Consider the following 18325-nt stretch of genomic DNA (forward strand, 5'->3'; position numbering starts at 1 on the left):
AAACCCACCTCTTCAGACAAGCCTACAACCAGTGACCCTGCTGCCTCTATACCGCAATGACCAACTTAACCCGCACCTAATGTGTCCTTCTCCAATACCATGTAGATTGTAAGCCCTCACGGGCAGGGCCCTCTCTCCTTCTGTACCAGTTTGTAACTCATCTTGTTTATAATTAGTGCAATTGTCTGTGTTATGTTTGTGCACCGCTTATCATATTTACAGCGCTATGGAATGAATAGCGCTTTAATAATAAATAATAATAATAATAATAACTTCCTCGACATAATAAATGCTATTTGATGAAGTGAGACAGCCCCTTTAATTATTTTTTTATTTTTTATTTGAAAGCGGCATTAATTCCATGGTGTTGTACAACAAGAGGGGATTATACATACATAATATAAAAATATAGTAAACAATAAACTATTAGACTGGTACAGAGGGGGAGAGAACCCTGGCCAAAAGAGCTAAAGTAAGGGTAAAAACTGCTCATTATATTTTATATTAATAAAACCACCCACCTCCCTAAGCATTAAAAAGACATAAGTATTATAATGGATCTTTTCCCACAAAAGTATATATCAATCTGCTCAGCTCCTTCAGCACTATAACATACCTGCAGCTCAGATGTTTAGCTTAACAGATTCCCTTTAAGCTTTGATAAATGATTCTCTTAAAATATATAAATCTAATTCATGCCAGTTATGATGCCCTGTATACAGTGGCATGCAAAAGTTTGGGCACCCCAGCTCAAACTTAGTTTCTGTGAACAGTTAAGCAAGTTGAAATGATCTCAAAAATGCATAAAGTTAAAGATGAAACACACTTTTCAATATTTTAAGCAATAGCAATGTATTATTTTGGTTTTGTACAATAGAGTGAAAAAAAAGAAATGAGTACCTCACAAAAGTAATTGAACCCAAAGAAGATTTGAATGCTCAGACTGAACTTTCAGACCTTAAATAGCCTATTAGGGTTAAAGCGTATTCACAATCATCATTAGGAAAGACCAGGTGATTCAATAAATACCCAGACTCCTCTAACCTTGTCACAAAAAACAGCAGCCATGGGTTGTTCTAAGCATCTGCCTAACACTATGAAAATGGTTCAGGTCCACAAAGTAGGAGAAAGCAAAGATAGCAGAGCCTTTCAGGTTGCCATTTCCTCAGTTTGAAATGTAATTAAGAAATGGCAGTTAACAGGAACAGTGGAGGTCATGAGGAGATCTGGAAGACCAAGAAGCATTTCAGAGACAGTTGCTCATAGGATTGCTAGAAAAGCAAATCAGAACCCCTGCTTGATTGAAAAGGACCTTCAGGAAGATTTAGCAGACAGTGGAATTCTGGTACATTGTTCTACTGTTCAGCAACACTTGCACAAATATGGCCTTCATGGAAGAGTCATCAAGAGAAAACATCTCCTGAATCCTCACCACAAAATTCAGCATCAGAAGTTTGCCAATTAACATCTAAATAAGCCTGATGCATTTTTAAAACAAGTCATGTGGACCAATGAGGTTAAAATAGATATCTTTGGTCACAACGAACAAAGGTATATTTGGAGAAAAAAAGGGCACAGAATTTAATGAAAAGAACACCTCTCCAACCATTAAAAATGGGGATGGATCAGTCATGCTTTGTGGTTGTGTTGCAGCCAATGGCACGGGGAACATTTCATGGGTAGAAAGAAGAATGGATTCAATGAAATTCCAGCAACTTCTGGAAGCAAACAAAACACCAACTGTTAAAAGCTGAAGTTGAAAAGCAGATGGCTTTTACAAATGGATAATGATCCTAAACACACCTCAAAATCCACAATAGACTACCTCAAAATGCACAAGCTGAAGGTTTTGCCACACAGTCCCCTTATCTGAACATCATTGAAAATCTGTGGATAGACCTCAAAAGAGCAGAGCATGCAAGATGGCCCAGGAATCTCACAGAACTGGAAGACTTTTGCAAGGAAGAATGGATGAAAATCCCTCAAACAAGAACTGAAAGATTCTTAGCTGGCTACAAAAATCATTTACAAGCTGTGATACTAGGGATTGCTACTGGGAACTAACCATGCAGAATATCCAAAGTTTTCTTAAAAGATGAAACAAAAAAACATTTTTGTGTACAATGCAAAAAGGGAATGTGTCATATTTAACTGTATGCCTTTTGGAGATTACGTCATCTTCAACTTGCCTAACTGTTCACAGTAACATTAATTTTGACCAGGGGTGCCCCAGACTGTTGCATGCCACTGTAGATATTAGTGTAAACCTAAATGTATTCCAAATTCATCCATAAACCAAAACATCTTACCAGATGTCTGCAGTCAGGAACATACTCTCTGAAGAGCCACGAATTCTGTTATACGCAAGTCCTAAATGCTGTAGCAATGGTGGTGGATTTACACTTACATCCTTTAAGCTTGAAATGTGATTAGAACATAACTCCAATATCTGAAACAAAGAATAACAAAGTATACCTGATAGATTTTACTGCCATGAAACTGTGATTAGTCATGAAGAAATTGCTAGAGAAAAGACATTGATTAGTATATTCACCTTTAATTTTCTTGGAAGATTTCCAGAGTTCACTGTATTTAATTTATTTACACTTAACACAAGTTCTTCAAGGTTCTGAAATTTAAGTAGCTGTGCATCTACTTCAGTTACCTATGTAAGAGAGAGTGGTAAATACAGATTGTAAACATCAAGATCAATCATCTGAATTAAGGATTTCACCAGTTCGGGATTTGGTCTGAACTTCTCAGAAAGTTCGGATTTGAACCCAATTTTTTTGTGATTAATTTCGGGAGACAGTGAGAGAGAGAGACAGAGAGAGAGACAGCAAGAGAGAGACAGCGAGAGAGAGACAGCGAGAGAGAGAGAGACAGCGAGAGAGAGAGACAGAGAGAGAGAGACAGCGAGAGAGAGACAGCGAGAGAGAGACAGCGAGAGAAAGAGAGAGACAGCGAGAGAGAAAGACAGTGAGAGAGAGACAGCGAGAGAGAGAGAGACAGACAGCGAGAGAGAGAGACAGAGAGAGAGACAGCGAGAGAGAGACAGCGAGAGAAAGAGAAAGACAGTGAGAGAGAGACAGCGAGAGAGAGAGACAGACAGCGAGAGAGAGAGAAAGAGAGAGACAGCAAGAGAGAGAGACAGTGAGAGAGACAGTGAGAGAGACAGCGAGAGAGAGAGACAGCGAGAGAAAGAGAGAGACAGCGAGAGAGAGAGAGAGAGAGACAGCGAGAGAGACACAGCGAGAGAGAGACAGCGAGAGAGAGAAAGACAGACAGCGAGAGAGAGAGAAAGAGAGAGACAGCGCGAGAGAGAGAGACAGCGAGAGGGACAAAGAGAGAGACAGACAGAGAGAGACAGAGAGAGAGAGAGACAGAGAGAGAGACAGAGAAAGAGAGAGACAGAGAGAGAGCGAGACAGAGAGAAAGAGAGAGACAGAGAGACTGGTCTCCATAATAAAAATTGTACCCACCCGGAGGTTCCCCCTAAGGCCTTGCAAATAGAAATGTTGTTTTCTGCTATTCTCTGACTAAGGCCTCATGCATACGAACATATTTTCTTTCCGTGTCCGTTCCTTTTTTTGTGTGGACTGTATGCAAAACCATTCATTTCAATGGGTCAGCAAAAAAACGGACGGTACTCCGTGTGCATTCTGTCTCTGTATGTCCGTTCCACAAAAAAATAGAACATGTCCTATTATTGTCTGCATTACGGACAAGGATAGTATTGTTCTATTAGGGGCCAGCTGTTCCGTTCTCCAAAATACGGAATGCACACAGACGTCATCCGTATTTTTTTGCGGACCACAAAATACATACGGTCGTGTGCATGAGGCCTAAGGCCTCTTTCACACGGGCGTCAGTTTTTTTGCCCGGATAAGAGGCGGGTGCGTTGCGGGAAAATGCGCGATTTTTCCGCGCGAGTGCAAAACATTGTCATGCGTTTTGCACTCGCGTGAGAAAAATCGCGCATGTTTGGTACCCAAACCCGAACTTCTTCACAGAAGTTCGGGCTTGGGATTGATGTTCTGAAGATTGTATTATTTTCCCTTATAACATGTATACAGAATGCATAGTATAATAGTGCTGGAGGGGTTAAAAAAAAAAAAAAGTTAACTCACCTTCTCCTCTTGATCGCGTAGTTCCTGGTCTCTTCTTTACTAGCTGTGGGCTAAATGACCTGTGGTGACGTCAGATCACATGCTCCATCACCGTGGTGATGGAGCATGTGATCTGACGTCATCAAAGGTCCTTTACCTGTATTTAATGCTCACCACAGGTCCTGCTCAACAAAGGATACAGAAGGAGATGCCGGGCTTCGCGATCAATTGGATTAAGGTGAGTTAAATTATTTTTAATTTTTTTTAAACCCTCCAGCGCTGTTTTACTATGCATTCTGTATTCAGAATGCTATTATTTTCCCTTATAACCATGTTATAAGGGAAAATAATAATGATCGGGTCTCCATCCCGATCGTTTCCTAGCAACCGCGCGTGAAAATCGCACCGCATCCGCACTTGCTTGCGGATGCTATGCGATTTTAACGCACCCCATTCACTTCTATGGGGCCTGCGTCGCGTGAAAATCGCACAATATAGAGCATGCTGCGATTTTCACTCAACGCACAAGTGATGCGTGAAAATCACCGCTCATGTGCACAGCCCCATAGAAATGAATGGGTCAGGATTCAGTGCTGGTGCAATACATTCACCGCACGCATCGCACCCGCACGGAAAACTTGCCTGTATGAAAGGGGCCTAAGGGCTTTCGTCCTGAAAGAACTCGTTTTTAAAAGTCAGGAAAGTATCTGCCAATCCACTGTGTAAAAAGTAATGCAGTGTTCATTGCTGCTGTGTTCTCCTTACTGTTTATCTACTTACTGTACAGCAGCAATTAAGTATAATTATAGCTCTCTGCTGTTTCACTTCAATGAGACAGCTCCTTCCTAGTCACCTGAGGATACATCATCAGTATAGCAAAGATAGCTAACACCTTCAGCAATTTTATTTCACTGTTTTGTATCAACTTCAGACAAAGACACCTCCACAGTAACCTTCAACTGAAAATGAGACAAGAGAATTACAACAGCCTACAAAGCTTACACCTCTCTCAATAAAGCATGAAAGCTAGTTATTTTTATATTTTTTTCTTAGGCCTGAGAAACAGGACTTTCTACACCTGTGCACCAAAATCATGCAGCGTGCCACACAAAAAACATGCACTAGGTCACGGTCTATTGCAGGCCCTCTCAATAAGATAAATGCCCCCCCCTAAACCATTCCCAGACACTCTGGGCAAGGTGGATGAGGAACCTGATAGTCACACACACCCTACCTAGAACTCAGGGCATAGCCTGTAAGGGCACCACAAATTACGAGTGATAAACAAATGTGAACAAAAAAAAAAGTGAATACGTGCCAAAATTCCTAATTTTACACAAACTAAAGCTGAGCTAAAAAGAGGTTTGTGCGCTCAAAGTGTGTGAAATGCATGCAAATGTGCTGTCACTCAGCAGGCTCCCACCCCTAGTGAGTTCAAGCACCCCAGGGTCACCACTTCTGGGGCACTTCTGCATCCCAGGCTTTCTAGCACATCTCAGTCCATGGCCTTGATCTGGCAGTCCTTAGTCACCTAGCATATTGCACCAATGGCCAAAGTCATACACCCTAGGGACAACCATTTTGTTCTCTGCTGTACTCAACATCTTAGAGGCCCAGACTAAACCTCCTGGATGGATAAGAACAAATACTACACTTAATCTTAGCCAAAAGGTCAAGGCGCTAGTTCTCTTTCTAGAAGGACAAGAGAACCAGAATGTCTCAAGAGACTTGTCTTACTTGGTTGACTTGCCTTGTGTGGTACTCTTTGTAATTCTGTTTATCATTAGGGAGACAAAAAAGCATGAATATTGTATACCAGGTGACACTAATTTTGGTTTCTAGGAAGGGCATATGCAAATCACATATTTGTCTGGCATGAGAAAAGATTAGCATTGTTTTTTGTTTTGGAAGAAAAGCTAATTTGAATGTTTTCCCAGAAAGCCAAAAGGTATGAAAATTAGCTTGCCTGATGATAAAAAAGGGGATATCCTATCTAATGCAATAAGAATTAAGATATGTGATTTGCGATATACTCTTCCTAAAAACCACAAGTAGTGTTGCTAGGCATACAATACACATGCATATTTTTTGGTATCCCTAATGATAAAAAGCACCCAAAGAGAACCCCACAAGGTCAGTCATATAAGAGACATTCTGGATATCACCTGGACTACAATACTGCACATATTGTTCTAGTCTCTCTCTCCCTCTCTACAAGCCAAATAAAATACGAAAATTGCCTAACTTTAAATTAAATAAAACTTGTCTAGTTCGCTGATCTCTAATCTGAATGCAGGGTGGGTCATTCAACCAAGACCTGTCGATCACTGTTAACCAGCATCTGGGCTCAACCACTGGGCCACCATAGACAATAGACTTTCTCCTGCACTACCTGTAAACTGGAATTTGAGCACCGACTCACAAACAATAAAGCAGTAAGCCAACCCAATTAGAAATAGATTTTGTTAATATTGGTACTTTTGTTTTCTGCTGCTATAAGTTGAAAACTCATTGCCTAGTGGTCAGTGACATTTCTAATACTGACTAAATAAATTGACTGTTTTCCTCAGTATGCTAGGAGGACACCATTGTCTCTTATTAGTCACATCACAATGTAGTGTTCCTGTGAACCTCTCATTCATGAGATCAGTGATATAAAGGTAAACTGTAACCATGAACATGCAGTGCAATCTATGGGCAGCATATGTTATAGAGCAGGAGGAGCTGAGCAGATTGATGTATAGTTTTGTGGAATAGATTCAGTATAACTTGTAGTTCATTAATTTCAATTCCTGCTTATTCTGGCCTTTGAAGGTAAGGAGGTGGTCCTATTAGTGACTGACAGATCTTTTTGTATGCACAGTCATAGAAGGAAGGCTGTCAATCACTAATAGGACCAACTACAAAGTCCGGGGTTGAACAGCCTGAATACTGGAGTCCATACTAGACCTCACATATGAACAGTGTCAGACTGGGGTGCCTAGGGCCCACCAGTAAAATTAAATTTGGGGGTCCTTCTTACGGATACATTCAAATATTACCTGCTCACACAGCAGAAGATGCTACCAGATTGAATATGAGAGTCCTGGCAGCAACTTTGAGAAGGTAGGTCATGGGGAGAAGAAGATAATGGTAGCTTTCCTCTATACCTAGAAGTCATCTCAGCTCTGATCATGTCTATAATAATAAACTGGGGAGTTTCTTTAATAATCTATCAAGTTTTTTTATATGAACATAGGCTGGTTGAGGTGCTGTACATTGAATATATGTATGTAGTGCAGTAAGTCTACTGTGTTATGTGCCACTTGTGTAGGGGGGTGGGAGACTAGGGGCCAACCTTCCTCAGGGGCCCACCGGGGGATTCACCTGTACCGCTGTGGGCCAGTCCGAGCCTGCATATTAACCCTCTAAGCTTTGAGTTGGAGAATAAATCATCCCCTTTTCTTTGGGTGGGGGGAACTTCTCTTTCTGTAGCATAAACAGTGACCCAAATCTCCCAGTTTATTACCTCTGTTCTGTTCACTGCTTCAAATATGGGATCTTACAGAAATCTTAATCAACATACAGTCGTGGCCAAAAGTTTAGAGAATGACACAAATATTAGTTTTCACAAAGTTTGCTGCTAAACTGCTTTTAGATCTTTGTTTCAGTTGTTTCTGTGATGTAGGTGAAATATAATTGCACGCACTTCATACGTTTCAAAGGCTTTTATCGACAATTACATGACATTTATGCAAAGAGTCAGTATTTGCAGTGTTGGCCCTTCTTTTTCAGGACCTCTGCAATTCGACTGGGCATGCTCTCAATCAACTTCTGGGCCAATTCCTGACTGATAGCAACCCATTCTTTCATAATCACTTCTTGGAGTTTGTCAGAATTAGTGGGTTTTTGTTTGTCCACCCGCCTCTTGAGGATTGACCACAAGTTCTCAATGGGATTAAGATCTGGGGAGTTTCCAGGCCATGGACCCAAAATGTCAACGTTTTGGTCCCCGAGCCACTTAGTTATCACTTTTGCCTTATGTGCCATCGTGCTGGAAAATGCATTGTTCTTCACCAAACTGTTGTTGGATTTTTGGAAGAAGTTGGTGTTGGAGGGTGTTTTGGTAACATTTTTTATTCATGGCTGTGTTTTTGGGCAAAATTGTGAGTGAGCCCACTCCCTTGGATGAGAAGCAACCCCACACATGAATGGTTTCAGGATGCTTTACTGTTGGCATGACACAGGACTGATGGTAGCGCTCACCTTTTCTTCTCCGGACAAGCCTTTTTCCTGATGCCCCAAACAATCGGAAAGAGGCTTCATCGGAGAATATGACTTTGCCCCAGTCCTCAGTAGTCCATTCACCATATTTTCTGCAGAAGATCAATCTGTCCTTGATGTTTTTTTGGAGAGAAGTGGCTTCTTTGCTCCTCTTCTTGACACCAGGCCATCTTCCAAAAGTCTTCGCCTCACTGTGCGTGCAGATGCGCTCACACCTGCCTGCTGCCATTCCTGAGCAAGCTCTGCACTGGTGGCACTCCGATCCCGCAGCCAAATCCTCTTTAGGAGACAATCCTGGCGCTTGCTGGACTTTCTTGGACGCCCTGAAACCTTCTTAACAAGAATTGAACCTCTTTCCTTGAAGTTCTTGATGATCCTATAAATTGTTGATTGAGGTGCAATCTTAGTAGCCACAATATCCTTGCCTGTGAAGCCATTTTTATGCAACGCAATGATGGCTGCACGCGTTTCTTTGCAGGTCACCATGGTTAACAATGGAAGAACAATGATTTCAAGCATCACCCTCCTTTTAACAGGTCAAGTCTGCCATTTTAACCCAATCAGCCTGACATAATGATCTCCAGCCTTGTGCTCGTTAACATTCTCACCTGAGTTAACAAGACGATTACTTAAATGATCTCAGCAGGTCCTTTAATGACAGCAATGAAATGCAGTGGAAAGGTTTTTTTGGGATTAAGTTAATTTTCATGGCAAAGAAGGACTATGCAATTCATCTGATCACTCTTCATAACATTCTGGAGTGTATGCAAATTGCTATTATAAAAACTTAAGCAGCAACTTTTCCAATTTCCAATATTTATGTAATTCTCAAAACTTTTGGCCACGACTGTACATATCTTACTCTTATCTAGTGGGGTTTATAGTAGCATGAGTGTAGCTGTAAAGTTTTTCCCTGAATTGATGGATAGTCACTTTTGTACTAACAATGTGGCTGTCAACACCAAACCTGTGTTGATCTATTGAACCACTATTGAGGGCACAGTGGACAGGTTCTAAACTGTTTAATGGGAATAAAAGCAATGATACCAACATGTATCCTCCTATTTACTCCAATTAGACTTTATACATCTATACATCTTGCTAAGCTACCATTCAAAATAAAAAAAATCTATGCTAATAGGATAAAAATCCAAGTTCTATGAAGTTAGATAGTTTCACCTAAGCAAAAACTAACTGACAGCCTAGAGGGTGTAAATACATTTACACCTACCTCTTTATCAACTATCCTGAGCCGTTTGAAGTAAGAATAGATGAACAGATCAGTGATGTTTTCCGGACATTTGACTGCAAGTTCCCTCAAGTGTTGAGCTTCAGAATTGTACTTGTCTTCAGGTTCCCACGGTGAGTTCTGTTGATTCAGAATATCCTGTAAAGTGCCCTGGCTCTCCTCATCTGGGTCGCTGTCTTCCCAGTAGGTGTCTGCAGGAATTCTTCTCCCTTTAACCAGATGAGGCTTGTTCTAAGCAGAAATATAACATACTGTTAATCTCAACAGTAGGGCACAAGGAAGTCAGATATAAAGTCAAATATAAAACAGCTTCTATAGAACATCCAGCATTTTATTAAGATATATTAACATTGCCTACATAAATGGGGAAGAAAGTCACAGCCCCCCCAAAATTATGAAGACATTACAGATAAAGGATGTTTTACCCAGCTTCCAGAACCACACGGAAAGGACTTCAAGCACAATGCTTCCAGTTGCTGCCTCAGAGCCTCAGACACAGTGATGTGATCCATGATGACATCTCAGTCCAGGGCAGCCACCATTCCTCCACTACTAGAATGGAGAACACGTGTGATATTCAGGAAAAGCATTCTTTGTTGCCTGGAGACAGCGTTCTGTTGCTGAGTAACCACACAATATCCTGTTTGGCTAGTTTTTAAATGCTTCCTTGTATTCTTGGCTTTCTTGTAGTTACATGATCTTGACAGCATGGATGTGCACAGTTTATATGACGTGAAAGAAGGAAAAAGTCCAGAACACTTTATTTGTAGAAAATTACAAAATTACAAAAAAGGCATTGAGTACACAGGTTAAGAAATTGCTTACACATTTTGCAAATGTACTTACTCATAGCTAAATTACACAGTGGAACATAAAAGGGGAATTTATCATGACGGGAAAATTTGAAGTCAGTTTTGCTTGAGTCTGCGTTAGAGTACTTTGTGCCACATTTAGCAAATGTCTCATGTGGTTTGATAAATTTGTCTCATCCTGAAACCTAAGGCCTCTTTCACACGGGCGTCATGGTTATAAGGGAAAATAATAGCATTCTTAATACAAAATGCTAAGTAAATTAGGGATGGAGGGGTTACATTATTATTTTTTTAATTAAACTCACCGCATCCACTTGTTTGCACAGCTTGGCTTCTCTTCTTTCTTCTTCTTTGAGGACCTGGGAGAAAGGGACCTTTGGTGACGTCACTGCGCTCATCACATGGTCCATCACAATGGCTCCGTGCTCATCACATGGTCCATCGCCATGGTGATGGACCATGTGATGAGCGCAGTGACATCACCAAAGGGTCCCTTTCTCCCAAGTCTTCAAAGAAGAAGAAAGAAGAGAAGCAGTGAAAATCACCGCTCATGTGTACAGCCCCATAGAAATGAATGGGTCCGGATTCAGTGCGGGTGCAAAGCGTTCACCTCACGCATTGCACCCGCATGGAAAACTCGCCTGTGTGAAAGAGGCCTAAGGCCTCTTTCACGCAAGCGTCGCGTGTGAGGGCCGCATAGGATGCGGGTGCGTCTCAGGAGAATGCACAATTTTTCTGCGCGAGTGCAAAGCGTTTTAATGAGTTTTGCACGCACGTGAGAAAATCAGCATGTTTGGTACCCAGGTTATAAGGGAAAATTTTAGCATTCTTAATAAAGAATGCTCAGTAAAATAGGGTTGGAGGGGTTAAAAAAATAAATAAATTTAACTCACGTCATCCACTTGTTCTCGCAGCCTGGCTTCTCTTCTTTCTTCTTCTTTGATGACCTGGGAGGAAAAGGACCTTTGGTGACGTCACTGCGCTCATCACATGGTGCGTCACATGGTCCATCCCGCTCCGTACAGTACTCTAAGGAAGTTTTATGCAAATCAACTTCGGATGTTTCATCCGAAGTCGATTTGCTCATTCCTAGTTACTGTATGCCGTAGGGTTTATCATGTAAAGGAGAATTGGCATTTACATTAGAGCTGGTGGACAAAAGTTTTTGTCTGGATATTTGTTAGACAATGTGTGACACCCTGTCTGTCATCCATTTTTTATAGCCTCATTCACACAATCTACTGCTAACTTCCTGAATTTTTGCAGTGGTACACACTGCTTCTGGAGCAAGCTCTGCCATCTACTGCTTGTGAACACACCTGAAAAGTTGTAGCAAAAGTCATGAATCCTGCTATTTTTCCACCTTCCTCTAGCCAAAAGATATTCTAGTTATATGACGCTATCCCCCATCAGATTAAGGGATAAGTATTAGATTGGTAGGAGTTCTACCACTGGGATCCCCACTATCACAAGAACAAGGGCCTCCTACCCTGTGGAGAGTGCAGCTGCTCCATTAATTCCGGAGATAGGAGTACAGCGCTCCACTGTTCTCTCTGAACAGAGTGGCATCGCGGGTGACGCTATGAAGGCTCGTCCCCATCCCCACTTGCCATTGGCTGCTCCCCCCCGACACCGGATGTTTTAATCCATGTACAGGAAGAAGCAGCAGCCGCGGTGTGTGGACCAGGAGCGGCACAGGGAGTGGGGTAAGTATATTACCTGGGAGGGGCCTAGCACATGGGGGGCTGTTGGAGACATTGGATAACCCCTTATAAGGATGCGACAAGCAACCACCCCTCTGCATTTTGACACTTGTAAAGAATCATTTTGTGATATGCCATCTGGCCAAAAGTGTATGGGCATCTTACCATTGCATCTATTGGATATCCCATTAACAGACTACATAGGTATAACATACTACACGTACAAGATTTTGGAGCCCACATCTGTTGGAACTGCCCTTTCAGCCTAAAGATTATTTGTGAGGTCAGAAACTGATGATGGGTGAGAAGGTCTGCGTTGCATTGCAGTTCATTTCAATGGGGTTGAGGTCAGGGCTCTGTGTGAACCATTCAAGTTCTTTTATACTAAACTCACTCAAACATGCATTTATGGGGGCGTGGCCAACTGCCGACATGGCCGGACGTGTCTGAGAGCGGCTCCGGCTCCGTAACTCCATCCTGAACCATCCTGAGCTGGCAATACGGCGATTTTCAGTTTAGCCGGAGCTGTGGAGTACCCGGAGACAGCAGAACCTGGCCATGGGTCCCAGCAAAGCACAACAAGCGGCGGACCGCTTGAAAGAATTTGCCCGCCAAGAATCACAACATGGCGCCGCCGCCACCTCCTCTCCTCGCGCACCGCTAACCAGGGGGCAAGCTGGACAAGCCCCGGCGGCAGAGTCAGAGGAAGAACCTGAGATCACCCTGCAATCCTCTCACAGCCAGCTGATGGCGGCTATTATGGGCTGTCAGTCGTCACTTACGGGCAAGATAGAGGAGGTCAGAGTGGACCTGGGCCTCTTGCGCCATGACGTCCAGCAATTGAGAGAGCGGGTTCGGCTCACTGAGGAACGGGTGTCTGAGCTGGAAGATACTACCAGACCCTTGGCGGCTAGGATGTCTGCTGTGGAAGGAGCGGTCGAAATGTGGCGTCAGAAATGCGACGACCTGGAGAACCGCTCCAGAAGAAATAACATACGTATTCTGGGTATGCCTGAGCGGTCTGAGGGATCCGACCCTGCCACGTTTATAGAAGGATGGATCAAGGCGACGTTCCCGGACGCATCATTCTCGACGGCTTTTGCGGTGGAGAGAGCCCACCGGGTCCCTGCCCGGATGCCTCCACCTGGGGCTCCTGCAAGACCGCTCCTCGCCCGCATGCTTAACTGGCGGGATCGTGATCTCATCCTCTCCAAAGCGAGAATCAAACAAACCATCACCTTTGGATCTGCCAACATATCCTTGTATCCAGACTTCTCAGCAGAGCTACAAAAGAAAAGGGCTACATTTACCTCGATAAAGAAACGTCTGAGGGACCTGGATCTGCAATATTCCATGGCCTACCCGGCCCGTTTGAGGGTCCTGGATGGCGGGAAATCTCATTTCTTTAATAACCCTAGGGAGACCGAGGACTGGCTCCTAGTGAGGCCCCGGAATGCGCCTCAAAGATAAGGTGTTGCTGCTTTGGAGCGGTGGTATTTGTTTTATCCGATTCCGTCTGGGACTGGATCTCCATCCGTTTTCCCCCACTTTGAGCGGTGGGGACTCCATTGGACTACCTCATAAGCATTATATAGGACGGCCGACGAGGGTGTGAGACTCGTGGGTATGTCTAACATGGGTCTTAGGTTAAGTCTGCACTGTGATAAGGTATTGCCATGCTTGTAATTGATATTGGGAGCTTGCTGTTTTACCTGCACTTGTATATACCATCTCTACACTGTGTGGGTCCCCCACTATCATGGTCACAAATGTTCTATGCTTTAGAATTGTTTACTGCCCGGTTCGCTGGGATTTGATGTTTGTGTTACGGTTTAACTGTTTTTATGTCAGTTGGTGCTCTATGTATTACTACGATATACACTGCTATGCTGGGTTTATTGCATATGATCATGGGATTCCTGGTACATTCTACTTATTGATCTCTATTCAGAACAAATGGCATCTGTGACGTGTATGTCCTGGAATGTGCGTGGTCTGGGTGGCCCTAGAAAGCGTATGGCGGTATTTGCACATGTTCGTACATTTTCTCCGCATATACTGTGCTTCCAGGAGACCCATGTCACAGCGGAAACGGAGGGTAGGTTGAAGAAACCATGGGTGCAATGGGCTAGAAGCGCATTTGGCACGTCGTACTCCAGGGGGGTGTCCTTACTGGTCCACCGGTCGGTTAGGTGGGAGGTACACAGGGAAGTGATAGATCCTGAAGGCCGGTATGTTTTTGTGTTTGCGCATTTGAACGGGGTGCCCTATGTCGTGCTTGGTGTTTATATACCTCCCCCCGCAGGTCTCACTGTTCTGCAAGCTGCGGCGGGTTTTGCAGCTCAATTCCCATCAGCCGGGGTGCTATGTATGGGGGATCTTAACCTGGTGGGTGATGTGACACTAGATAGGTTCCGGAATAGCCCTCATGTAGAAGGGGTACGGGTAAGTGACTCAAGACTTAAACGCTTCATATCAGAATTGGGGTGGCTGGATGTGTGGAGGGAGAGGAACCCGTCTGCTAGAGAGTTTTCCTGTTTTACGCCATCCAGGGGGGCGCTGTCCCGCATAGATTACATGCTCTGTGATGCGCAAGCTTGCCTCGCTATTTCAGATGTCAGATATGTGCCTCAGGGACCGTCTGATCATGCGCCCATTGTGGGGACACTGTCCTCTTCAGCTGGGGAGCCCCGTCGCCACAGTCTTCGCATACACCCGTTTTGGTTGTCCCTGATGGGCATAAATGACCGTATACCTGACCAGTTGAGGGTGTTCTTGGATCTTAACTCAGAGGGGGATAGCGATGCCCTTATATTATGGGATACCCTGAAAGCCTTCTTGAGGGGGTGTATCAAGTCATCCATTTCATATATCAAGAAGACTGGGAGACTTAAGGAGGAGGAGCTGGGTGCGCTATGCAAGGAAGCTGAGTCTGCATACATATCTGATCCCTCTGAGGCGAATAGACTGGACTGGATGCAGAAAGGTAGGAAGTATATGATGTATCTACAAGAGAAGAGTGACCGCAGGCTTTTCTTTATTAAGCAACAAGCCTTTGAGCAGGGTAGTAAGACGGGGAAGCTCCTAGCACAGGTAGTTAGACGTAACACTATGGCTCCTCCGATCATTCGCATTCAGACTGAGGGTGGGAATGTGGCGGAGGATCCGGAGGGTATATTAACCAGATTCAGGGAATTTTACAGCGATCTGTATGAATCGAGATACCAGTACACTTTGTCGGATATACGATCATACCTAGGCGAGGTGACTCATCCTCAATTATCCCCCTTGGATAGGGGGCTTCTTGACGAAGAGATTACTTTAGAGGAGGTTTCTGCTGCAATTAAAGGCTTGAATTTGGGAAAGTCACCAGGAGGTATATGCCAAGTATGAAGACATCTTGGGGCCTCAATTGCGCAAGATGTATGTAGCTTCCCTGGGAAGGGGCCAATTACCAAGCACGTTATACGACGCTTCTATTGTGGTCCTCCTAAAGCCAGATAAAAATCCCCTAGAGTGCGGGTCTTATCGCCCGATTTCATTGCTGAATCTAGATTATAAAATTTTGACTAAGATATTTGCAAATAGGTTAAACAAGGTGATTGCCTCAATTGTTCATGAGGATCAATCTGGATTTATACCGGGTCGTTCTACATCAAGCAACATCAGACGTGCCCAGGTGGTGGCGCAGGTGGGATGCCTGGAAGGCAGACAGTGGGCCTTGGCTTCTCTAGACACGGCCAAGGCATTCGATTCAATTGAGTGGGAGTTTCTATTGAATGCCCTGGAATGTTTTGGCTTTGGACCCACCTTTGTTAAATGGATGAGGGTGCTATATCACCGACCTACTGCAAACATTATGGTCAATGGCTCCCTGTCATCTACTTTTCCTTTGCACAGGGGTACCCGGCAGGGATGCCCCCTATCCCCGTTGCTCTTTGCAGTAGCTATCGAACATTTGGCCATTAGAATACGTCAGGATAACATTTTTAAAGGGGTGTCAATGGGAGGCAGGGAGGATAGACTGGGGCTGTACGCGGATGATCTTATTCTGTTTATGGATTCAGTGGATGTGTCCTTGCCACGGGCGATTGACCTGATCAATAGATTTGGGGATTTTTCTGGCCTGCGCATTAATTGGTCCAAATCGGCTCTAATGCCCTTATGGTCCCCGGGTTGGCCCCCTGTACATCACAATCTTATGGTGGTGGAGCATTTTAAGTACCTGGGAGTCATTATCACCAGGGAAACAGCGATGTCACACCAACTTAACATTGTCCCTATTGAGTCTTATGCTGTAGACAAATTCAGGTCCTGGAGCATGTTGCCTTTATCTATAATGGGCAGAGTGAATCTTGTCAAGATGATTCTCTTACCCAAGGCGTTATATCTCCTAGGACATGCCTGCACCCCAGTTCCAAAGAGCTTCTTCATGAAGTTACATTCTGTTATAACGAAGTTTGTTTGGGGGAAGGAGAGAAGGAAGCTAGCCCTTGATACCTTGCAGAGGGGGTGGCAACAAGGAGGTGCGGCTCTGCCGGATTTCTTTCTTTATTTTTTGGCAGGACAGCTTAGATTCTTGACCACTTGGGTTTCACAGACTCCTTTGCCAAATTCTGAATACTACCTGAAGTGTCATTTGGGTCTGTCTACCTTGTGGCCGATCTTGGAGAACCCACAGGTAATAGAGGGTCGACTGTTGCCCATACATAGGTTAGCTCACCAGGTTTGGGGGGCTGCGAAGCTCCAGCAATACCGAGACCTTCCAGACGAGATAGTGTTATGGAATAACCCCATGTTCCCACACCTACAGCACTGTGGAGGGAGAAGTATTTGGGGGAACTATGGTGTACTTACGCTGAGGGATTTGTATGAGAAGGGTGTTTTATACTCCTTTTCTCAGCTACAGGAGAAGTTTGGAGTTCTGCGGCTTCACTTCTACAGGTTTCTGCAGTTACGACATGCTGTTCAGGCCCAGTTTCGTGGTAGTACAAGAAGCATTTCCAAATACCCACTAATAGGCATTTTCAAGACACAGGGTCCTGGGGGGCTGGTCTCGAACCTATACACACACCTCCTTGATCTTAAAGTGAGATCCAAACCCTTGCTGGCGGAGACTAGGTGGAAGGAGAGGGTGACGCAGATGACTGATGAGGAATGGGCTGTAGCCATGAGTGCGCCATCTACTGTGTCGCCTGCCCTCAACAATAGACTTATCCAATTGTTCATTCTCCATAGGAGCTATTTGACTCCTACCAGGTTACACAAGATGGGTAGACTAGACCACACGAGATGCCACAGATGCGCCCAAATTAATGCGGATTTTTGGCATCTTATCTGGGACTGTCGCTACGTACAAGCATTCTGGAAGAAGGTGATGGATATTATATCTACACTAGTTGCAGAGGTGATTCCATGCTGCCCCAAGCTCTGTCTTTTGGGAGTAGTGGATGGTGATGCACACCCCTTGTATGTCTGCATCTTCTTACGGGAGTCCCTGTTCTTTGCCAGGAAGGCCATAGCTTTGCGTTGGATGGCGGACAGACCGCCGACCGTAAGCCAATGGAAGGCACTGGTAAATCAGATATTGCCGTTTGAGAAAATAATGTATGGTAATAGAAAATGCCCCCAGAAATTTGATAAGATTTGGGGCTCCTGGTGTTCTTCGCCGGTTACTGCATTGCCCTCCCATATGCTGTCGGCGTGAAATGCATTGTAATATACACCTTAGTTCTTCATTATGTGTGTGAGGGAACGGGGGTGGGAAAAGACTGGATCTCTTTTTTGGTGGATGGCTATTGTATACCTCTTGTTTCTGATGCTGTCATGAACTGTATTTAGAGATTTGTTCTCATCAAATGTGTATCGGAGGATCTCACTGACAAATATGTGTATACGTATATGTGTAATGTGATATGGCCAAATATGTACTGTACCAATTTTCATTTGTTATTCTCAATAAAACGAGTTTAAAAAAAAAACATGCATTTATGGCCCTCACCCTAAACTTTTGCCACATAGTTGTATAAATACAATTGTCTAAAAATGTATATGTAGGCTGAAATCTAAACTAAACTATGGAAAACAGCCCAATACCATGATTGTCTATGAATTCCAGTAGGTAGCGTAGTCCAGGGATTTACTAAATCCCAGATTCGTCTATCAGACTGCCAAATATACAAACCCGAT

General features: G+C 43.8%; 1 protein-coding gene across 3 annotated transcripts in view; it reads right to left on the minus strand.

The window, feature by feature from the left end:
• LRRC43 (leucine rich repeat containing 43) overlaps window positions 1-10480 on the minus strand; it is a 42288-nt gene extending 31808 nt beyond the window's left edge. Inside the window, exons 1-4 of one of the 3 annotated variants that reach the window (XM_044290462.1) lie at window positions 10047-10477; window positions 9604-9852; window positions 2555-2665; window positions 2310-2449 (exon numbers count right to left, since the gene is read on the minus strand). In XM_044290462.1, coding sequence (XP_044146397.1) covers window positions 2310-2449; window positions 2555-2665; window positions 9604-9852; window positions 10047-10133 — 587 coding nt within the window. In that variant the 5' untranslated portion in view covers window positions 10134-10477. Of the gene's footprint in view, window positions 1-2309; window positions 2450-2554; window positions 2666-9603; window positions 9853-10046 lie in introns of all 3 variants that reach the window. The other 2 variants (XM_044290478.1, XM_044290470.1) reach the window with 2 other exon arrangements.
• Between the last annotated feature and the right edge of the window lie 7845 nt (window positions 10481-18325).

This window comes from Bufo gargarizans, chromosome 1, assembly GCF_014858855.1.
Source record: "Bufo gargarizans isolate SCDJY-AF-19 chromosome 1, ASM1485885v1, whole genome shotgun sequence".
Classification (NCBI taxonomy): domain Eukaryota; kingdom Metazoa; phylum Chordata; class Amphibia; order Anura; family Bufonidae; genus Bufo; species Bufo gargarizans.